This window comes from Dermacentor andersoni, chromosome 3, assembly GCF_023375885.2.
Source record: "Dermacentor andersoni chromosome 3, qqDerAnde1_hic_scaffold, whole genome shotgun sequence".
Classification (NCBI taxonomy): domain Eukaryota; kingdom Metazoa; phylum Arthropoda; class Arachnida; order Ixodida; family Ixodidae; genus Dermacentor; species Dermacentor andersoni.
Window position 1 is genome coordinate 218283419 of NC_092816.1, and position 23945 is coordinate 218307363.

Here is a 23945-nt window from a genome sequence, read left to right on the forward strand (position 1 = left end):
AGAGTAGCATGGGATTGCCTGGACCAATTTTGATCCCATTTGTTTTTATGTATTCCCTGAAGTTTGCTTAAGGGTATGACAATCTTCAATATCTTGCTGAGGGTGTAGTTCTTTTTCTGCATGCTAATTGTGAATGACAAGTTCTGGTACAATTAATAAAATTGAACATGGTGTTCTGTGTAAAAAATAAAAATAAAGCAGTTATAAAATTTTTGGAACGGTTGTACCCTGTATTGCTCTTTTGAGCGAAGATTAAAACCACAGCTGGCATGTTTTGTTACAGTGCCAGGTTTTCCACAAGCGGAACACTTGTAACATTTTGTAAGTTGAAAACTAGTCAAGGTATTGCAATGAAACTGCACATTTCTTTATTTCGGACACTTTCGAGTGTGGCTGCCAAATTTGGTTGCTCTAGGTCAAAGAACAAAAAAGTTAGCTCTGATCCCCACCTCCCCTTAGATAGCTGATCATCGTACATGCGCAATGAGCCAGGCAGACTGTTGTGCTGGGTGCCAGAACCGACTTCCTGTTGTAACCAGCTGTCCTCGCGTTTCGACTACTTTAAAGAGTATATGCGTGTCTCTTCTCGAGTGCTGCTCAGCGCTCCGGCAGCCCCTTGCGGCCGTCCCTTCATTCTCAGCCCTTCCCCACGATGATGTGCTGGGCCATAGTTATAACCTCAAAAAATATGGTTGCTAAATGAAACCCGTGGGAAAGCATATTGCACAGCAAAAGTGTCTTGAACAACATATTTGCATGATTCTCACATGCACCTTTCTTGAATAAAAGGTGTGTTCAAATTTGCATGTGCGTTACAATCATAACTACCGTATTTTCTGGTGCATAAGTCAAACTTTTTTTGCCGAATTTTTCGTCAGTTTATCTTACAGAACAATGTAACTTATATGTCTGTTTTTTTTTTTTTTTTTTTTTCGGAAAGGTGCTGTCGAACTTGGATTAGATGCTATGGCCACGTTCTAGCAAGCTGGGTTGGCCTCCTCTGACAGTTGCCAAGGGTTGTGTGCACGCTATCGAGGCGCTGGCTTCTTGTGATCGAGTTGCCGAGCACTGTGCCAGAAAAAGAGCAGCACTGCAAGAAGGCCAACCGCAAGTCGACCAATTGCGAAGTCGTCGCAACTGCAGATCGCTTTCAAGAGTGCAAGCCACTCCCCATCCTGCCTCATGCACTTCCTTCCCGCTTTCGTTCCTTGTGCGCGATTTGGCTCCCCATCGCACATTTTCACTCGCACATACAGCATACAGCGCACGGCCACGACGTTATCGCCCGTGGACTTTATACGGAACACCTCAGCGACCCCAACGGCAGAATTGCACCTGGAGTGTCCATATCACTGCGTGCGCGTGACCCGCGTTCACGAAATGAAATGTCAGTGCATTTTTTAATATCACTCACTGTATGGACAGGTGTATCTTATACACCAGTGTGACTTATACATGTTCATTCTTTTCAGAAAAACTGCCATTTTCAGAGCGGTGATACTTATACCATGGTACGAATTACGGAACGGCAAATAAGGTAATCCCAGGTAAAATAAAAAAATGTGACTGAACCTTACTAAAAAAAGCTCAATGCAAGATAGCTAGCCACAGTGCCATCGAATAGACATTGTTTTTTATGCCTTGGATTGTGGTCGCCATTTTCTGGTTTGCTTTAAGTGTGGCATTACTGATGCATTAGATGGAACTGAAGGTTACTTTCTGTGGTCGGTAGATAGCGAAAAGGAGGTGTCTTCAGATTCCAACAGCAACTAGCCACTGAGATTCAGCTGTGTGCGCGTCTGTGTGACTATGTATGTTCCATAAAGTTGTTTCAACATGATACATGTCGACTCGGGTTTCAGTACTTGATGTGCGCAGTAGAATCGGCACCAAGTGATTTTTTAAATATTTGGATGGTAATACTATACAGTCGAATCTCAATAAAGCGAAGCGTGTGGGACCGCCAAAAATAGTTCGTTATTTTGAAAGATTGTTATAGTGAAAGCTTCAAAATTAGCCATTCTGCCCACCAACCCATCAGTTCATAAGTTGTCACCGTTTGAGCTCTCCACGAGAATGTCACTGTTGGCTCTCGGCCTGCGTTGTTGCTATTTTTAATAGATTCCGCAGCCACACACCACCAAAGCACCATATAATAAGAGTGATGCACAAAGCAAGCATTGACACTGAGAAAACTACTGACAAAAAGCAAGCTCCATATTGCCTCCAAAGTGAACTGTGTTTGTTTGTTTTCCACTTTGCTTGCTGTGGACTTTGCAATGGTCTCACTCTAGGGGGACACCCGAACTATTTCAAAGCACCAATCCGCTTAAACAAAGTGCGAAGTGCAAAATGTGGCGACCGTGTGGCATCCTTGCAAGTACAGATGTTACATTTCTCTGCGCATAGCTAGGATGGCCGCAGAAAAAAACGCAAAAGGAAGAGGCATGCGCAGGAAGAAGGGTGAAGGAAGGAAGAGGCGCACCTCTGTTGCTGAGTGACACTTGCCTGGGTGAAGCATGTGTTCGCAAAACCCGATGCGTCATCGCCTCTGCAATAGATTTTTAAAAAATTATACCGAACTTTTGTCCAGTGCCATCTAAGGTCTTCTGAACCCATGTGCTGTGGCACTCGCTTTCTGCGTCTTGCCTGCTGGCCTAGTGTTTCGGCTGCCGTGAGGGATACACGGAAAACTAAGAATCCCCAGATTTCTGAATATTAGTTCATAGTGATGAGGCATAGCTAACATGACACGGAAACTGAATAACGACCATTATTCTGAAAAGTTTGGTATTCTGAAGTTCGTAGTACTGAAATGTTTTTACACTGAAACCATAAGAAGTCAGCAGGGGATTTCTGAAAAGCTTGTTAACGTGGTGTTAGTAGTAAAGAGGTTTCACTAACTGCATTTGACAATCGGGGGTGCAGCAGAACCATGTAAATATGGGCCTCTATTCAAACACAGGCCCTTATGAACAATGTTGCAGAGTCAATTTTTACTTCTGCAAAATGCCTCGGCAGGTGCTTGACCAGGGAGCAGTAGAAGTGTAGAACAAGCTAGATTAGTTGTTAGGCTGCAAAAATTGCACCCTCTGGTGATTCGTACTGCACCTTGGGCATGGTGAAGCAGCACAACGCACATGAACAAAAGGGGGATGCAAGGCGCATGCAGTGCCTGTGCCCTTTTCGTCCCATGTCCTTCATGCTACTTACCACTGCTCATGTCAAACCAACAAGTGCAGGCTTCCATCACAGTCAATTCTATTGCAGACCGTTGGTTCACTTCTTGAACAGGTGCTCAATTGCTGCAGGCATCAGTTGATTAGAAGCAGCTACAACACTGAATGACAGGAAATGTAACAAGCAAGGACTGCGCACAGTTTCGCTGCACTACACAACGTGTGCTGCCGCAATTGTTACAGCAGAAAGGCCAGGTATAGTGAACCCTTGTTAACTCTAAAGCTGAGGTCTCCAAATAACATTTAAGTCACAATTTCTTCTCACTGTGATGTCAATACCACATTGGTTTTCACCTATCTCGAAAAACTTCCCACCAGACCGCAATATCCTAAACCAAAAGAACAATAATACCAGAAGAAAGTCACCACCTCAAGGTTTCCATACTTTGTGGCCAGGTGTCGCATCACCAAAAAGCCGCAAATTAGTGGTTACCAGTTTGTGTGCACTACAATTTAGAGCGCAGCTGTGTCACTTTCCTGCGATGTACCCAGTGCTAGCAAGATGCCATGACTGTACATCTCATTTCCAAATCAGTGGCTGACAACAGAAGCATGATCCAGGTGACCAGTGCTGGCCCACTCAGTGGCATGGGGTATGGAACGCTGTACTCTGGAACCTTTCCCGGTGAGTCTAAAGCATTACTCACCCTGGTGTAGTAACCAGAATCCGGCTGCAGGGCTCTTGCATCCCGATAGTCCCTCTGCCAGACACGATTCTGCGTACACACAAGTGCAAAGGTTGCAAGTCAACATGACTCAACCATTATTCTAGACAAGCGCAAAATTACAAGTCACAAATACTTCACTGGCTGATGGGATGAAGCATCCCCTGCTTTTGCTGGCCCACTCAGACACTGGGCCTCTTTGATTTTTGGAGTTCTGGCAGCCCGCTGGCAGACAGATGGCAGCCAACTAGTTCCGGTCCTGATAGGAAGTCACATGGGCTCGGATCCCAAGACAACCCGCAGCTGCCCGAAGTTTGCAAAACCAAACGCCGGGGTGAGGGCAGCTGGCCGCGGAATAAATGTAAACATGCTACCAGCATGGCAGCGCCGGCAAGATCGGCACGCGCTCGGCGAAGTCGGCCCATTTATGTGTTGCCAGCTTGAAAATATATAAAGTTACTCCAAGGGATATGATCCCTTTCACGAGATTTCGCATGACTCGACACAGGACACACATTCCGCCAACCTCACCTTGCACAGCGCAACAGATGGTCTCCAATGCGATCGATGCCAACACGCGAAATTGCGCATAAGTGATTATATACCCGGAAGCGATCGCTCAAGGATCCCTGCTCGCAGCGATCACGTCGCCCACCAGCGACATTGATGAGTTGGCGTTGTGTCATCACTTGGCAAGACATGAAAGAGCAGGATATTGAGTACGTCTAATACCTGCTTGGGCTTCGATTTCAGAAAGTTTGCTTCGGCTGATGGTGCTTCTCATTTTGACCCTAAGGAGCTGGGGATGCGGCTGGCGCATGAAAATGCACGCCGCCTGTGACCAACGAAAAGTTTCACACGAAAAGCAATATGGGTCGTGATCATGAGAGCAATAAGCTAATGTACATGTGCCGAATGTATGTGGGCCTATTGTACCCAACCAGTGCATTTTAACATCAACAGCCTGCAGTTCGAACACATATCGGTTTCGAGCTGCCACCCAAGCATACGATGGAGAGATGGAGCAAACACGGGTTAGCTGCAACGCCTTTGCTAACTGCAGAAAAAGGAGATATCGCCGCATACATCCACAAGATATGTGAAAAGGAAGACCACCAGAGAAAGATGAACTGAAAATGTACCGCAGTGTGTGTGAATGAGCGCCTACAACTTAAGTGGAACACAATGCAGATAACATACACGCAAGAGAGTGTGGTGCAGTTATGACTGCTGGGAAGAAGGCTTCATGAGACGCAAACACATACACACACAAAAGCTTCAAACAGTTCACCGCCGCTCGTATCGCACCGCCTTGCAATGAGGAATAGTGCGTCGTTAGAACCTAAGAAGATAACGCTAGCAGTAAGGAAATTTTAAGTCCTCAAGCGCCTGTGTTGCAATCCGTCAAGTCCCAACAAAAATGACAGCAAGCGCCCATCGCCTCTTTTAGTCATCTGCTAGCCAGAGAACTTCCAGAGAGATACCCGACTAAAATCGTCCTGGCTGGTTCTGGCAGCCCACGGGTAGCGTGAACATTCCAGCCCAAATAAAATGCACGTCCGGCGGAAGTGCATGGCACAGTGGGTGGAGCAACCCGAGAAAAACGAACGCGCTTTGGCTGGCTTGGCAGCCCGCGGGTAGCCAGAAGTGGAAAAGCGAAGAGGCCCACTAATGTGCTTATCCTCATCAGGTAGGCAATTAAACACAGGCCAGAGTACAGTCAAGCTGACTTGCAATGAACTTCATCATAATGAGGCGATGTATCCACTATGCCTGAGCATATGTAACAAGTGGAGCGCCCCGAAATATGACAATAGTTTTGTTAATAGGAACTTTGTAATATAGTTTCTCCTTTTAAATCAAATGCAATTTGTATATAAGCTGCACAGAGCCGGCAAGTGGTCATAACGATAGAAGCCACAGACACTGTGGTATCGAAAATAGACACACCGATTTTCTTTTTAAAGCATTTATCTATGGTAATGTGTTTGCACTGAATCAATACAGCAACACAATATATTGCCACCATGAAAATGAGTTAAGTACGAGGCGTGCATAAAGTCCGAAGACCTTATTGTCGGGTAGACCAGGCTTCAAGCACGGTTAAGGACAATATGCCCAAAGAGCAGAGAGCAGCACATCTTACGCAGGCGTTTATTTCCGCAAGAAGAGGAAGAACTTCATTGTTTTTTCTTTCTATTAACAGTCATGGCCTGGAGTGCTACGGGTGCATTTCTCCAAAGCACAAATGTTGTATAGGCCACGTGACCACTTTGTCATTTCCAAGCTTTAGGTGACATGTGCCCGCCGTTTCCCGTAATGTTCTCCAGGACCTGTGCAAGTTTCCACCACAGTCTGGGCACGTAATTGTTCTGCACTACAACGTATTGCCTTCAGCAATGTTAGTGATGTCTGACACTGGTCTACTATGAGCGCTTCTGAGGGGTATGAAATAATTCCTTGTACCAGCGATGCCAAAAATATTTTTGCATTTCTTGACGCTGTATCCATGTTTTAAGCAGCTCAGCATGGGAGCTAAGCATTACGGCTACAGTTTGTAAGTCGGAAAAGCTGTCAATCGTTTGCCATGCATGAAATGAACAGGTGTCAAAGATTTCTGGTTCCTCTGGGGCAGGAGATGAATACGTCAGTGCTTATGAACTGTTTATGATCATTCCTATTTCTGTCAGGACCATACTAATGTGATCATAATCCGGAAGTGACTGCCCTAGCACGTTTCTCAAACTGTCTTTAACTTCCCGCACCATTTGCTTCTGAAATCCACCTTACCAAGGAGCACAATCGGCAATGAATTTCTACATAATGCAATACAGGTGACCGCCAACCTCGCTTCCCTGAACAGTGTCATACGAAGCACGAAGTTTACGAGAAGCACGCTTAAAGCACAGAGCATTGTCCAAGTAAATCACCACAGGAAATCCACGACATGCAACAAAATGCTGGAACCTCTAAGAAACCGTTGCCCGTTGAGCGCAAGACAAGCTCTAGGTGAATAGTACGAACTACCGCGCAAGTGAACAACACGATGTAGGATTTCTGTGTAGGATCACTTTTCAGGTATATTGGGCCAGTAAAATCCACATCAACAACGTCAAATGGTTTCGAAACATTCACTCAGTCCACAGGTAGCAACATCATTGGAGCCGTTGCAGGCTTGGTCCTTAAGGGGGGACACTGTTTTTCAAATAATGTGCATGATGTTTTCCATCAATATTCATGAAACTTTCCATTCTTGTTAAGACTTTTGCGCTAATTTCAAATATGTAATTATTTTTACAATACGCCACTTAGTTCTGAAGATAAATTAAATTGATTGTTCATAATTTGCGGAAACAATAGGGAAAAAAAACGCGCTACGAAATTCATATTGGCGCATGCCTGGGTACTAGAAAACATAACACAATGGTAGGAATACTATTTTGATACATCAAATATTACTAATTTTACAGCAATTCAATCTTTACTGTTCGAATTGTGGCTACCCTACTGTCTGATCTAAAGCAGAATTGAAAATTTTTAACGCATAAATTCGAAAATCTGACCCTACCACTGTGTACGTTGCACACTCAGCTACAAGCCACAACAAAAATTATGGCTCTATCTGCTTTGAAGGCAGAGATATCGCCGCTGCAAATCAGCAACAAGTCAAAAGTCTGTGTTTTGAGAAAACGAGAAAAAAGGAATACATTCACTTTTAATCAAAAGTACAGAAATAATTTTGTATTATTTTGCAGTGAAAGTGGCTAAAAGCCACCAGGAATGTAGTCGCTCTGACCACGGCCACCCAAATGCGGCAAAAACATCGTTTAGCACCTTTCGCAGATTCCTGGTGGCTTGCACCGCGCGCGCGGCAAGGTTGTCGTTCACGCGGGTCGAGCTTCACGCCGACGCGATATCGCCGTAACACGCGCATGTGATAACGATATTTATGGCAAGGCCAGATTACCGATCGCTTTTGCCTCCTGCGACGCTGCCGCCGCACACCTTGCACTTGACAAACGACATCAGTGCGTTCACTGAGTCCTACTGAGGAAAGCGAAGCCTGCCTCGGCGTCGACTGGCGCGGCTGAAACGCCGTCGGCGCGAGTGAGCAAATCCAACACCCGCTTTGTTGCTGGCGTTGACGCAAGAACTTGAAGTTATTTTGAGCATTCATCTCCCTCTGCAACAAATCCGCACGCTGCAACATTGCAGTGTCACGCGGAACGCGGCCGCTGTCCGTAACGATTTCACTCATTTGTGAGCTGGCTAGGCCTACTTCGGCATCGTCCGCGGCTTCGGCATCATTTGCGGCGAGCTACTCTCGATGCTTTCAGAAGGAATGGAGCACTTTTGAAAGTTATAAGCTGATCGCTTCTTCGTTTTGCCGAACTTGTGCTTCGTGGCGAACTTCCCCGGTGGATCGGACTTCGTTCGGCATGTGCCAACAAACCTACGAGACGCGCCGTCGCGTCGCCTGCGGAGTGGAGCAGACGATGGGAACCTCGCGCAGCCAACCACAGCACGCGCTTTTGGTCACGTGCGCTAGTCAACGAATCGAATCGCGCGTTCGGGCTTTTTTTCCTCCCCGGATTTCAACGTCACTGGCGCACCGACGGAGTCACTTTTGGCGGGAAATTCAAGGAGGAAAGCTCCTCTTTCCAACGAGACCAAGATGGCTGCGATCGCGCGCATAGAAAGAGAGCTACGCGCCGCGATAAAAAAGGCTGTTTTTGCGCGGAATTCAGCTCACAGTGATGTTATAAATTGATATTGCGGCCGAAATACTCTTCCCTGAGATTCGAAACTTGGTGAATAAAAGGAATATTAGCTGTAGATTTCGAAAATTTGGTTTTCAAAAAATCGTTTTTTTTTTGCGATTTTTTCGCCGCAAAGAGCCGTGTCCCCCCTTATGCGGGCGCGCCAAGTACACCGCCCGATTACTCTCTTTACACATTGCTTTGCCTTTGTCACCCAGAAGCGCTCTCAGAGTTCTGCAATGGCCGTTGGGACTCTGTGAAAAACCTCCAGTACAAGCATGTTGCAATGATAAGTTCAGTGACACGGTGATCCCCAGGAAGCAGGATCAGATGCTTGATGCAGTCCTGGTCCACGACATTCCCAAGTCTTGTTTGGATGTGCAGCAAACCATTCTCCTTTGCAAAAAAGGGGTACAAATCTGATTCTCCACACCTCGTGGAGGTCTTGTCCTGCCTGGAGCGCTGATAATTTAAGGTCAAATTGCTGCTTTTGGGCAGTGAAAAGCCTATATTTTTCCAAAGTGGCAAGCTCCGCCGATGTTAGGTGTTCTTTAATATTGGCAGGCCACGGCAGGCTGTGACAAACCTCAGAGTCCATGCTGAGACCCTTAGCACCCACAACCAGGTACAGTCGCCGACTGTACCTGGTTTACTCTGACATTACGGGGACTGTGGAAATGTCAGAGTAAACAGGTGTCCAAAAAAGCAGATTAAGAAAAAAAAAAGAGAAATCCTTTATTTCCACGCACTTATTCGGGCTCGTCAGTAGGCTTGAAGAAATCGTGAATGTGCCATTGCACGCTGTTCCGTTTACGCGCAATCAGATAAGCCTGAATCTTGGAGAGGGTCGTACGGTCACTATAGGCAGCTGAAAGCACAGTCGCTGCTTGTACACACTCCGCATGCGACGGCAGTGTAGCACATGGTGCGTCATCTTCCAACTTGAACTCATCGTCCGGCGGCGCAGCAGAAACCTGACGAACGATCTCGCCGTCATCGAGTTCTGCGCATGTCAGTACAGCAGTATCGACACCTGTGAAACTGTCAAATGAGACTGTGTCTGGAATCGCAAAGCAGCCACTACGCAGGTCTCGACAGAACATTTTCGGTGTCAGTAGGGAGCTCATCGGAAGCCTCCCGGCACCCATTTGCCAGCATTCTCCAGCGCAGTCCGCGCGGGCACTGTTGGCGCCATTAGACACTTGACGCGATGTTTTCGTATGCCGCGTTGCATCACCGCGACCTCGACACAGCACTCAAAGCAAACAACACCACGTCGTCACGCCGACACCAGTCGCACAAACGAAAAACGTGGCCTACTCGCAGCATCAAGCGCGAAGAACTAAATAAATCAGCTGCTGGATTGTCTTGACATGGCTAACTAAGCTGAGGCGGGAACTGCTGTAGCTACGAACCAGGCAGAAACGATGATGATGAGCGGGGATTTGCAGTAGTGCCACTTCGTGGGGCAGCAAGGAGGCTCCGTTCAAAACAACAATGGCGTTCGGCAAGCCGAACCATGCACCGGTCAGAGTCGGTGCATAGTGTTCTAAATCGAGTTGGCTCAAGGAGTGTCTGAAAAATCAGACGAGAAGTTGCAACATGGCCGAACTTTCGGCAGTTGTTATACATTATGGTCTATGGGGAGAAGGGCGGTGTCGCGAAGCAGACAGAATAATCGAGCATGTCCGAATTTTTGGAGTCCAAAAAATCAGTCGGCAACTGTACTACGTCTTGACAAGTTGAAGACAAGGTGCACCGATGTAGCTAAAGCATGGAGTTTAATGGTGTTTTCTTCTGACTCCTCCTCTTGTACAATAGTCAGAATGGCAGCCGAGCACTTGGGCCATTCTTCACTTCTTGGTAACCAAGCCGGTCCACTCCACCAAATTTTCCCGTCGATCAGAGACTGGACCGAAGTGCCCTGAGAAACTAAGTCCACTGGGTTTAATGGGACTCTTTCACACTTCCCCCCAAAATGACGCAGCGCCATCTACCGCCGTCACCACAAAGCCTGCACGTGGCCTCTGAAATGCATGGTGCGCCAGCGCGTGCGAACACTGAGAAATGCGTCACGTGGAAACTGGGCTCTTGCGCTTCTTTTCTGGGCACGCTACACCATCTGGTAGCACGGCCAATTGGTAGCACAGCGAATTGTTTCCTCGCTTTCCACACACTCAGAGGCACATATTCAGTGACTCAAGTTGACGATACATTTATTGAAGAGCAGCACATACACATTGCATTCATGGAGCAGCCTGCTAATGCGTTGGGTTGCTGTCCTTAAGGCACCCTTGTGACGTGGGTTCGATTTCGCTGAGTATCGGAGAAATATACAGGGTCTTTTTTTTTTTTGTTACCTAAGTTGTCATCAAAGAGGTTCATTGCCAACTAGCACAGATGAGTGGCAGTGTCAGTGTCATAGAGTTCCTTCGAACAGCGGTACCTACCACGTCCCGCATCTTACAGTGACCCATGTCGGCATCAAAGAGGTTTATCGAAGAGCAGCACATATGCACACATTGCCACATAATCAGTGACCCAAGGATGCCCGATGGTTGGTTTCGAGCCTTGTTGCCTCAGTGGAGCAGCCCATTGCACTACTAATTCGACCATGAACTACTCAGTGATCCAGGTAGGCAGGAAAATGGTTAGATACAAATGTACATAGCTAGAAACAAACATAGATAAATGGATAGGCCCCGGAAAGTGCATGAAGTATGTTAAAAAAATGCTAAAGCATTAAAATTTGCAAGCGGCGACTAATGATGGAGCGTCTGTAAGCAGTTAAGCGAGAGGCACATGGCAGGGGCAGTATCGGCATGCGGAAGAGCTTGTGCAATCGAGTTGGCGTCAGTCTCCCCGTAGTAGGGGTCATCTAATTTGCCTTTCTTTTTACACTTTCCCGGGGCTATCAATGTACAGTCGCCGACCGATTTTCCGGACTCCCAAAATTCGGACATGCCCGATTATTCGGTCAGCTTCGCGGCACCGCCATTCTCCCCATAGACCACTATGTATAACATCTGCCGAAAGTTCGGACACCTTGCAACCTCTCGTGTGATTTTTCGGACACTCCTTGAGCCAACTCGATCAAGGGCATCACGCACCGACTCTGACCGGCGCATAGTTCGACTTGCTGAACGCCATTTTTGTTGTGAACGGAGCCTCCTTGCAGCCCCACGAAGTGGCGCTACTGGAAATCCCCGCTCATCATCATCGTTTCTGCCTGGTTCGATAGAGTGGCCGTACAGCAGTTCCGGTTTCAGCTTAGTAAGCCATGTCAAGACAATCCAGCAGCTGATTTGCTTGTTTTGCACACAACACTGTGAGCAGGCCACGTTTTTCGTTTGTGCGGCTGGTGTCGGCATGGTGGTGTTTGCTTTGTGTGCTGTGTCGAGGTTTCGGTGATCCAACGCGGCGTATGGAAACATCGAGTCAGGTGTCTAATGGTGTCGACAGTGCCGGCGCAGACTGCGCTGGGGAATGCCGGCAAGCGGGTGCCGGGAGGCCTAAGATTTGTCGCCTTCCGGTGTGCCCCCTACTGACGCGGAAAATGTTCTGTCGAGACCTGCGCAGTGGTTGCATTGCGATTCTGGACTCAGTCTCATTTGACAGTTTCACAGGTGCTGACACGGCTGTGCTGACATGCGCAGAACTCGACGACGGCGAGATCATTCGTCAGGTTTCTGCTGCACCGCCGGACGATGACTCCGAGTCGGAAGATGACACACCATGTGCTACGCTGCCGTCGCATGCGGAGCGTGCACAAGCAGTGACTGTGCTTTCAGCCGCCTATAGTGACCGTACGACCCTCTCCGAGATTCAGGCTTATCTGACTGCAGTTAAACGGAACAGCGTGCAACGGCGCACTGATGATTTCTTCAAGCCTACTGCCGAGCCCGAATAAGTGCGTGGAAATAAAGGATTTCATTTTTTTTCTTTATCTGCTTTTTCGGACACCTGTTTATTCGGACATTTCTGCAGTCCCCGTGAGGTCCGAATAAACGGTCGGCGACTGTATAGTAGTTGAACCCATTTATGACAATACTCGTGCGCCATGAAAATTCGATTGTTATAATCAATAATTGTTATAATTGTTATAACCGGGTTGCATGAAAAAAAATCAAAATAGGGGGATGGCAGAGCTGTTGTGAGAAAACTATAATGGCAGGTAGGCCAGTGCCCCTCCCCAACACCTTCCTCCATCTAGCTGCTGATTGTGTTCACTCATTTAACTGCTTCCAAGGTGCTCCGATTGCATGTAACAAGCCGCGGGTGTCGGCGTTAAGGAATGGCACTGTTATAAGAACTGCAAAGAGGGGTCACGGGTGACAAGCGATATGCGGGCACCACCGAGGCATTGCTTTGGTGGCCCCAAAAGGGTCCTTAAAACATTACGAGAAGGCTGCTGCGACAGCCTGTCAGCTTGAGAAATCCAGAAGAAACGCTGAGGTGAGATCGCCACAAGCATCACGCCACGTACTTTTCACTGGTTTGCACGAGAAAACCATATGTCCGTCAGCCTTGCATGCTTTACGCGAAGCTAGCCTACATCCTTCTCCAAGGCACCCAGGTGCTCCACGTAGTGCAGTGGAAGGTTCCTCGGGAAAACGAAACCTCGGAGGGACGAAATCATGCGCCGACCCTCCTGTGAGGGCAACAGTGAGGCAGCCTGCCCTACCACGTCAATGCTGCCGTCGTCGCCGTTGCTATCTGATGCAAGCACGTTTGCGATGATCGCCTCATCGGTTAGAAGCACTTGGTTTCCAAATCTGTAGCCCTGCGCTTTCTTTTCAGCGGCAACGCCATGCGCTGCCGATGATCAGCGGACGGATCAGCCATCTTCCGTTTCTGCAGAAAGTCAAACGAGGCTGAGAATCCGCGTGGCCAGGAACAATTTCAATGCAAAAAAAAAATATGAACGAGAGCGTTTAAGCTGCTGGCAGAACTGCGCTGAATGAGGAGTCGGAGAGCAACATGCGAGCAAGCTGGGAGCAGCACAGTTGGCGCGGTCCATTTGTGTTTCGGAGGGTGGGGCGCCGTAGAGCTATGGGTGCAGCCCATTCATGTTTGGAGGGGTGGAACGGCAACGAGAGAGAGCCGCGCCGAGACGGCTGGAAAATGAGCATGCGGCGGCTATTGGTGATAGAAATGGCGGTAAACTTGAGCAGCGGCCCATCGTGCAGCAACTTGAATTTCTAGTTTTCTTTTTTTCTTTTCAACGATTTCACATTTCACTACCTTCCGGCTTGGACACCCACCAGCCAGACTTCATTGTTATAACCGATAATGCAGCATCGAGGCATTGTAGGAAGCAGGTTATTTCACCATGGAAAACATGCAAAGTTGACGGTGCAGCAGCTTCTCATTGTTATTATCGATATACAGTGCAGTCCACTTATAACGATACCACATATAACGATATATCGGTTATAACGATGGGTCGACATGAGAGTCATTTTATGCATTAGGTCTATGGGGAAAAAAACCATTTATAACGATAGGTTATTCACCGCATATCGGATATAACGATCAAAATTTTGCAGTCTGGACGGCGTTTTCCGTGCCAAATAATCGCAACGTTTGCGTTGCTTAGTTCCCTGAAACGAACGATGTCGAGACGAGGCGATGTTTACCTCCGTAAGTTCATATCTGCCGCCATTACCGTGCAGCGCGTCTCGCCCCGCCCGCGCACGAGTAGGCGCAGCCAACGTTGGCGCAGCGCGCCACAAGATGGCGCTAGCTGCTTCATGCGCGTCGGCCACAGTCGCTCCGAAAGAGAGAGAAAGAAAAAAAGAAGCGACAAGCAAAGCGGCGCGGTGGCGCCCGTCCCGCGTCTCTCTCGCAATAGCAGGCTGACGCCACCAAAGCAGCGTGCAACCAACGGTTCAACCCAGTTCAAAGATGGCGCCGACAAAGCGCAAGGCTGTGTCACTTGACATGAAGATGGATATTTTGCAGGACTCTCGATGCGGCTTCAAGGTGAGCGCCCTCGTGAAGAAGTATGAGCTCGTCCAGTTAACAATATCAACCATCTTGAAAACCGGGAGCACCGCGATTGTGAAGGAAGGAGCTATCAGCGGCCATTTTGATCAGCGGAAAAGGGGTTAGAGACCCTTTGTACGCCAATGTTGAAGAGGCGCTTTACCAGTGGTGCATCACCAATTGCTTCAAGAAGGCGGGCTTTGTGCGTAAGGACGAACTTCCCCAACCCGCTGAGACCGACCCGGTGGAAGTCGCTGACATAACCGAGCTCTGGGAGCTCATTCCTACTGGTGACACAGGTGGTGTGTCGAAGGAGGAGTTTTTGACTGCAGACAGTGCTGCCTCGTTCTGCGATGAGGTCACAGACGAGGCGATCGCCGAAGATGTGCTGTCTCGACAGATGCAAAGTTGTGCGACGGTGGTGACGGCATCAGCGACAGTGACAACGAGATCGACAGTGGCTCCTTGACCCCGACCATGATGTCCACGCAAAGTGCACTGTCGTCGATCGACTCCTTAATTGATATTATGCATGCTAAAGGATTGCCGCCAATGTTCGTGCAGCAGCTGGAATCCATGCACACCGCGGTTGTGAAGCTGAAGCTGCCGCAAAAGCAAGTGCAGATTTCGGACTATTTCGGCGCGCCTAATCCTTGACACGGTCATTGGCGCTAGAAATAAAGTTTGTTTTTCACGGCCTACTGTATACATCATCTATTCTTTAGAGCAAGTAGCGAATTCGAGTTCAGAGCTGCAAACGTAAAGAGCTCAAACGCGTTTAAATTTTTTTTTTTTATAACTGCAGTCCAGATATAGCGATCATCGGTTATAACGATCATATTTTTTGTCTTTCTCGATATCGTTATAAGTGGACAGCACTGTATTGTTGAAACCGGTATCATTATAAGTGGGTTTGACTGTATGTATCTTTCTATCTATGCACCTATCTACTTTTGTTTGTACCTAACCGTTTTCCCATCTACAGTCGCCGACCGATTTTCCGGACTCCAAAAATTCGGACATGCCCGATTATTCGGTCAGCTTCGCGGCACCGCCATTCTCCCCATAGACCATAATGTATAACAACTGCCGAAAGTTCGGACACCTTGCAACCTCTCGTCTGATTTTTCGGACACTCCTTTAGCCAGCTCGGTCGAGAGCACCATGCACCGACTCTGACCGGTGCATGCTTCGACTTGCTGAACGCCATTTTTATTTTGAACGGAGCTTCCTTGCTGCCCCGCGAAGTGGCGCTACTGGAAATCCCCGCTCATCATCATCGTTTCTTTCTGGTTAGATAGAGCGGCTCTGCAGCAGTTCCGGTTTCAGCTTAGTAAGCCACGTCAAGACAATCCAGCAGCCGGTTTGTTTCTTCGCGCAAGACGCTGCGAGCTGGCCGCGTTTTTCGTTTGTGCGACTGGTGTCGGCACGGTGGTGTTTGCTTTGTGTGCTGTGTCGAGGTTTCGGTGATCCAACGCGGCATACGTAAACATCGCGTTAAGGGTCTAATGGCGTCGACAGTGCCCGCGCAGACTGCGCTGGGGAATGCCGGCAAGCGGGTGCCGGGGGACCTAAGATTTGTCGCCTTCCGATGTGCTCCCTACTGACGCGGAAAATGTTCTGCCGAGAACTGCGCAGTGGTTGCATTGCGATTCCAGACACCGTCTCATTTGACAGTTTCATAGGTGCTGACACTGCTGTATTGACATGCGCAGAACTCGACGACGGCAAGATCATTCGTCAGGTTTCTGCTGCACCGCCGGACGATGACTCCGAGTCGGAAGATGACGCACCATGTGCTACGCTGCCGTCGCATGCGGAGCGTGTACAAGCAGTGACTGTGCTTTCAGCCGCCAATAGTGACCGTACGACCCTCTCCGAGATTCAGGCTTATCTGATTGCGCGTAAACGGAACAGCGTGCAACGGCGCATTCACGATTTCTTCCAAGCCTACGGCCGAGCCCGAATAAGTGCGTGGAAATAAAGGATTTAATTTTTTTTTCTTAATCTGCTTTTTCGGATACCTGTTTATTCGGACATTTTCGCAGTCCCCGTGAGGTCCGAATAAACGGTCGGCGACTGTACCTGGGTCATTGAGTAGGCAGTGGTGCAATGGGTAGCGCATCGAGCTGCTGTGCTTTAGGTATCAGGGTTTGGAACCAAGCATCGGACCAACTTAGGTCGCTGAGTATGTAGCAGTGTGTACATATGTGCCACTCTTCAACGAACCTCTTTCACGCCGACATGGGACCCAGTAGGATGCAGGACATGGTAGGTACTACCGTTCGAAGAAGCTCTTTGTCACCGACCTGGGGTACTGGGTATGTGCCGCTCGATCGTTGCTAGTCTCCAATGAATGTCTTTGACACCAACTTGCGTAACTGGGCATGTCATACTGAGAATGTGCCATTCCACCATGACGAAAAATATCACTTGTATTTATCCGATGCCGAGTGGAATCAAACCCACCTCGCAGAGGTCCTCAACAGCCATCTGACGCATTAGCAGGCTGTGCCACAAATGCACTGGGTACGTGCCACATTTCGATGAATGGTTTTTCAGCAAGCTGCACCATGAATGCACTAGGTGTATGCTGCTCTTCAATGAGCCTCTCGCCAACTTGGGTCACTGAGCACGCACTGCTGAAGGTGCGGCAAGCGAGGGAACAGCGTTCACAGGCACCAGCGCCACAGCACTTGTCTCGGAGACTACCCATGGACTTCATGGCAGTGTCACTAGATGACACAGCATCTCCAGAAAGAAGCATGAGAGAGCAGCCCGGTTGCTGCATGGCGCGTTACTCAAGTGTTCCCACTTGAGTAACGCACTGCACTGTGCACGTAGTGCACAGTGCATTTTGGAGGCCATGCGCAGGCTTTGCAGCGGCGGCACAGATGGCACCAAGTGTCCCTATGGAAGTGCAAGAGCCCTGCTGCAGTACACACCTCATACACACCGCATTGGCAATATGCTGTGTCCCTGTACCGATTCGATGCCGCCACATTACTGTCAACAGTCATCATGAGATGGGTTCTGTAGTAACTTTTTCATGTGTGATGTGGCCCACACGGTTGCAGGTATAGGGGATGAAATAGCAGTCCGTGTTTCTTGTTCGTGGCGCACGCTGGTGTTTTTCTTCTCTTCCACTGTGGGTGTGCATGCTCCTAGTTTGGTTTTGTGCTTCTTTGGCTACATCTCATCCAATATCTACTGGAACCACAAGGCAGCTGCCCTTCTGCTCAAATGCCTTGAGGAGAAAAAGGGATGAGGGATTGGTTAAAAGCCAACAATGCCTATTTGCACGCTTTGTGGCCCAGACGGCACTTGGCATGCACGATGGCATTCAAGAACGAGAGCCGCTGACAGGCCCGTTTGATACCCATTTCATGCCAAATTTTGATACTATCCTATTCGGCTACTAGATGTCTGTAGTTGGGAGAGGCTTTAGAAAACAACTGAAACCAAAGTTGACATTGGGAATAATCAAAGTGTACTTTTACACAAGAAAGTGAAGAACTAAGCTAGGGCACTCTTGAACAATGAACTCTGCATTTCACACATGCTGAATCATAGACAAGCAAAGCTCCAGCACCACTTCCGGGGGCTGCGGAAGCCCACTGCTCACGGGCGCCCTCCACAAGCAACACTCATCGCTAGTGGTGGGCATTGCTTGAGGAGGGTGCATGTGAAACGAAGCCAGGTCTGGACGCCGCAGCACCGCTCAGCAGCTGCGACTGCCGCTGCGCAGTCACATGCAGGTTGAAACAGGCTTTAGGAACGAAGAATCGCAGATAGTTCCCAAAGAAAATTAAACACTTAAAGTCTGCCCCAGACACACACCTCGAGGTACTCAACCACAGCAGTGTTGTAGTCGACAGTCTTGCGGGCAACGGCCTTGCGTAGCCGCTTCCCATCAAACTCGATACTCTGCATGGAGGACATGCCTGGTCTGCCCCCAACGGGCCCATAGGTTCCTCCTGCCTGGCTGCGTCCCCCTCCGTAGCCCCCATATTTCGGGCCACCTCCATACTGGAAGCGGCCACCAGGAGTCATTGGCTGCGTCTGGATTACTTGCATGGTCACCACTGGCATAGGCTATTGTCACCTGCAAGAAAGAGCAATAGGTGACATTCCAAATACACGCAAGACATTTCATCAGCAACATTTGAACACCCAGGCAAGCTGGTGCCAGCAGTTATTTTGAAGTTGCCTCCTGATACTCCCCAATGCTCTAAATCCAATTCAGTAGAAAAAACTGAGCTTCTTGTTTTTTGGTACATTTATTTAAGCTTGTGCGCAGCACTTCCTGCTTGTCTGAGGAGCAGTGGGAATATCCCAGCATGCCAAAGGCACAGCTTCCAAGGACATGGTGCCATTTCAACAGAAAAAAAGCTACAATCTCAAAGGCTACACTAAATCTGATACACATGCAGAGCTTTGTTGCTGTGTTATGAATTGCAGTGAATAAAGATACAGTTCTTCCACATCACTACCTGACCTGTTTTATACTTTTAAGCGCTTTCTTACAGTACGAACACAGACACGTTCCTATGTTTGTAGCCTCCCTTTTTCAATGCTACATCCAATTAATTTCCGTCACTCCGAGGGAGCTATCACAACAGCAGCTGCTATGTGAACGTCACTTTGGGAAAACTTTACAAAATTTCACCCATTTACGCGGATGCAAGTGATGCTACATGAATTCCTAAAATGGATGCAAAATGGAGTTTTTCAGCAATGTTTCTGATTTGCAGGCGTTATTTTGGTGTGTACAATCGTATGCAGTACGATGTGAGGTATTTGAGAATACCGAACTGGACTGCCATAGGCATTAACCAGCTGTCTGAGCCCTATGTCACCACTAACCCCTCTGTCATGTATCTAGCACATTTGTTTCAAGAGTAGATGCTTCCAGTGTGACACAGCATGCGGAAGCGCATTAAGTCCTACTTGCCTTAGATGTTGGCTTAGAGTGACTGAGACTACCACCTTCTTGAATGTTGCAAAATCCCGTTTTCAGTATGAGAACTAATAGCTTCGATCAATGAACCGTGTGCAAAAGAGAAAAAAGCATGGCGAGTGATCAGGTACTATTAAGATGGTTCTCTAGCAACTATCATGAGTGGAAGCACTGAAAAGCAGTTTTAGTTACCAGTCAAGCCAAGCCTTCTGTGCACGAGGACATTAGGCACCTGCCTCAAGCGATGGAGTTACTTCTTACTGCAAGATCCAAGAGTGGGTGGCTGTAAACTTCAGCAGCCATGGGCACAATTGGAGATTGTTGTTCGAATTACGCATTCAGTTTGTGTTCAGTTTCGCATCACGCAAATGGCCTAGGAATAGGCCAATCATGTGAGGCAAAACTGAATGCTAACTGAACGTGCCTTCTGCACAACAATCTTTGATCGCACCCCATATCATTCATAGGGATCATCAACACCGGTGACTTACAGAGCTAGCATGACCAAGTTAGTTGCAAATAGTCCAAAAGTGGGTCAGTGATATTTAATAAGTCGCACAACCTCAGTTGCAAAGCTTCTGAACCAATGAGATTCCCAGGAACAGGACGTCTGCATACTCTGACACTTATTTCATGTGGTGATGGCAGTATGAGCACACACTAACGGCCTCATCTGAGAAACAGTTCAGTGTGCCGGTGTCCCTGTGTGAACATTGGCTGCCGTGAGTTGCTCCATGTTCACCAGTCGCGCGACTGTTGTCAATCGCCAGTATAAATGAGCCTTGAATGTGGTGCCTTAGTTTTTAATATTTAGACCTGTTACATATCGGGGAGGGAGGCCTTCACCTAGGGTGAAAATAAACAGCCACACAATGCTAGAAAGTCAGCAATACCTGCTACTGCGGTAGCAGCGGCCAACATCAATGAGCACCACCTGATCCGAGCCTACAGCTGTTTTCAATAGCAAATGGCATACAGCCATTTTCAAAAATTGAATTTAATCAATTACTGAGGCTGAAGATGATTCTATTGAACAGCTCCAAAATGCTGTAAAAACATACATAGAACCTTTGGAACAAATATATATAACCTTGCCTAAAATAGTGTTGCTATCTATGAAGTCATTACGATGCTCTTAAGTACACCCAGCACACGCAGAACTTGAAGGCATGATAAAGCACGAAAGAGCAAAATAGCTTGGCTTTAAGTTACTGCCTTCTTTACCTAGAGGGCACACATTCAAAAGCACTGTCTATTCTCGTAGCGGCCATGAGAATTTTCTGTGGATACACTGCTGGCAGCCAAGCATGAGTGGGTAGGTACTGTCCAAATCGTCTCTAGCCTACCCACATCGAAACAACCATTTTTGTTCCTAGTGCGACTTTGTCCTATCAGGTCATTTAGCATGCGAGAATAAAAGTAATAGCAGCAAACAGAGGCCTCAGGAGAGCACCTAAATAAAGTGGGCAGCATGAGATCTCCAGCTCACCCATGAAGCTCAAAGCTGGAACCAGGCCGCTAAGGCTGTCTCAGGGTTTCACTGCAAAGGCCTGAATGTGCCGGGGGGTGTTTCCATGCTAGATCAGCTGTCCGTGATAGTGGACAGCCAGTCTTATACAGCCCCTGTATTCGGAGGCCTCAGCAAGCCGAAAACCTAAGAACCAGTAATGGCCAGTAAGTCTGTATAATTGCACCTACATTCAATTATTTCTCTCATGAACAATATTGTTTTTTGTGTGGAGCTTTGTACTAGTCACAGATGACTCGCATTTCCCTGCGCCACCAAAGAACTTCCTGAAATTGAAGCCCAAGCTGGTCGGCAAAGAAATTTAATACGTATACGATGTAACCGAAATCCTGCTTTTATTCCGTGGCTTGTCAAATGATGACAGAACGCCAGCTTATCAATGCCGGTAAGCACTTGACTGCTGTGAGTAGGTATCCTTGAGCGATCACTTTTGCATGATTTCATGTGTTGGCATCAGACGCGCAGGATTTTTGTTGCATCGTAGTCAGGTTGGCCCAGTGCACATCTTGTGCTGAGTCACGCATAACCTCACAAAAGTTATTGTATCACCCTACGTGATTGCCTGAAAACGTTGCTTCAGATTTTTTTTTTTTCAAAGCCGGTAATGCAGCACAGGCCACTGCCATGCCAGTCACATGTTTATGTTTATCCAGTAGCCAGGTGTCATGGCATTCGATTGTGAAACGTTTGGGCTGCTTCAGGTTGTTTTGGGATCCAGCCCACGTGACTTCCCATCAGAACTGGAACTAGCTAGTTGCCAACTGGGCTGCTATCTTGTACATGTTCGAAAAACCAACATTCAGTTTTGTCTCACGCGATTGGCCTAGATGGCCTAGGACAATCCCGTGAGGCAAAACCGAACATCGGCTTTTCAAACACATACAAGATAGCAGCCCTGGCTGCCAGTCTAGTTAAGGGTCATTCTAGCTAACTAAAAGAAAAAATTGAAGCTAGGAAGGTCATATGTGTAGGGTAGATGAGCCAGAGCTCCAAAAATCGAAGAAAAATACTCTCAATAGAGTTTAGGGCTTTCACAGCTTTGTTGAAGCAGTACCTGCGTGTCTGTCTTCACAATTTCAATGGCGCTACGGTCTTTTGAATGTGCAACTTGAGCATTTCTTAGTGGCCCAAAGCCCCAAACAGTTCTTATAAAGTATTTTATACACAGTGGCTTTTTAGCATGTTCAGTGGGGCAGCACTTTTTGAAGACTCAATTCCTGTGTGGGATGACCCACCGGTAACTTGTCATACTGCTATGATGCGTTGTCACCCACTTGCGGGTCATCTGGGAGTTCCGCTCCTTCGAAACTTCATCAAGGTGCATAAAGATGGCACCACAGGGCTTTGGACCAGAAAGAACAATAATTTTTATTTTTTATTGATTCCCAGCAAAGATGTCGCTTGCACATTTCAGGAAGGCCCTCCACAGCTGCACAGTGGGAATTGCTGTGACCCACCCAAGCTGCAGTGACTGTGTTAATTTGGCATTCCAAAACATACAATCTAGCGATGAAAACAATGAAGGGCTGCCATTGTAAATACATTGGTGAAGAAGTTGTGGCTAGGACGCTGCAAACGTCACTAACAGATTGAGGAACAGACGTTTAGGAAAGATCGTAATTCGCACTGTTCTGTAGTTGATAACTACATATTACTACCTGTTAGGAAACCCCTCGTCGAGCCCCAACGGAGCGGTACCTAGGTGCGTCGCACGCGTTCGAAGAAGCTCCACTACTATGTTCTCCCCAGACTGGCAAGTTTAGCAAAGCCATTGCGTAAGCATATTGTTTTGTAACGGCCGAATGAAGTAACACGTCATGTTAAAACACTTGAACCGGACTTTCGTGGCAGTGAAATTTTATGCGTATTTTCTTACATGTTCCGTATGCCAGAGAACTTCACATCACGTACCCCTGTAGTACGTAATCGCGTTAGGAAGGATGCGCAACCTGAACTTGGCAAGCGCTATGCAGTAACAGGACTATATTTTATCAACCCGGAGCTAACGCCACCTCTAGAGACGTTAGCAGCGCCAGAGGAAGGAATGGTAAATATCTTGCAAGGAAACCGGCCAGAAGCAAACCTGCTCCAAGACACGATGCCACGCGGAAAGCATGGCCGCCAGGTTGCAAGAGGCGCACGCCACAGAGCCTGCGCGTCATACTCACGTTAAACAGAAAAGGATGCTTCGGTGCAGCTAGGGTGACTCGGGCCAAGCTGACCAATGCATATTCTTTGCTTTGACGTCCATGAGACCGGCTTCACACAATTCGACGAATTTCACTGGCAGTCCTTACGCTCATGGCGTGGTGTCGTGCGTAACACACCAATTTGCCGCAATGTGTGTGTGTAAGAGTTGGGAGGCCTAAGATGTTTAAAAATATCGTAACTTCACGCCCACCAGGTAATAGAATGCGCCACACTATGAATGCAATTCACGCACCAAGAGACCAACACACCATGGGACACACACAGCGGCCATTTTGTATTCTGTCCTGCGCCGCTGCGCGAGCTTTCTGGCGCGTTTTGTCATTTTGTTTAGAAAAAGCGAAGAGCTTGTTGCTGTCAGTACTCACATTAGTAAAAAAAAATATTGATTTTTTAGGCATACAAATTTTGTTCTACTAAAATCGTCCAGGAATCAGGAAAAAAATTAGACATGTTTTACTCTAGGTCTCCTCGATTTGGCTGCACCTTTTGCACTGCACCTTTTGCACTAGTGTCGTGCCAGTGCAGCGCTAGTTCTTGAAGTGTGAGTGTAGCGCGACGCTAGCGCTTTCGGTGCAGCGGTCAAATCGAGGTCAA

The 23945-nt window shown here is 47.8% G+C and overlaps 1 protein-coding gene across 6 annotated transcripts in view; it reads right to left on the reverse strand.

Annotated features, from left to right (window-relative positions):
- Wdr33 (WD repeat domain 33) overlaps positions 1-23652 on the reverse strand; it is a 189884-nt gene extending 166232 nt beyond the window's left edge. For 3 of the 6 annotated variants that reach the window (XM_050184398.2, XM_055073518.2, XM_055073514.2), the window contains exons 1-3: positions 23309-23652; positions 18493-18757; positions 3887-3955 (exon numbers count right to left, since the gene is read on the reverse strand). In XM_050184398.2, coding sequence (XP_050040355.1) covers positions 3887-3955; positions 18493-18744 — 321 coding nt within the window. In that variant the 5' untranslated portion in view covers positions 18745-18757; positions 23309-23652. Of the gene's footprint in view, positions 1-3886; positions 3956-18492; positions 18758-19804; positions 19873-21101; positions 21267-23308 lie in introns of all 6 variants that reach the window. The other 3 variants (XM_055073505.1, XM_055073509.1, XM_055073501.1) reach the window with 3 other exon arrangements.
- Positions 23653-23945: the final 293 nt, after the last annotated feature.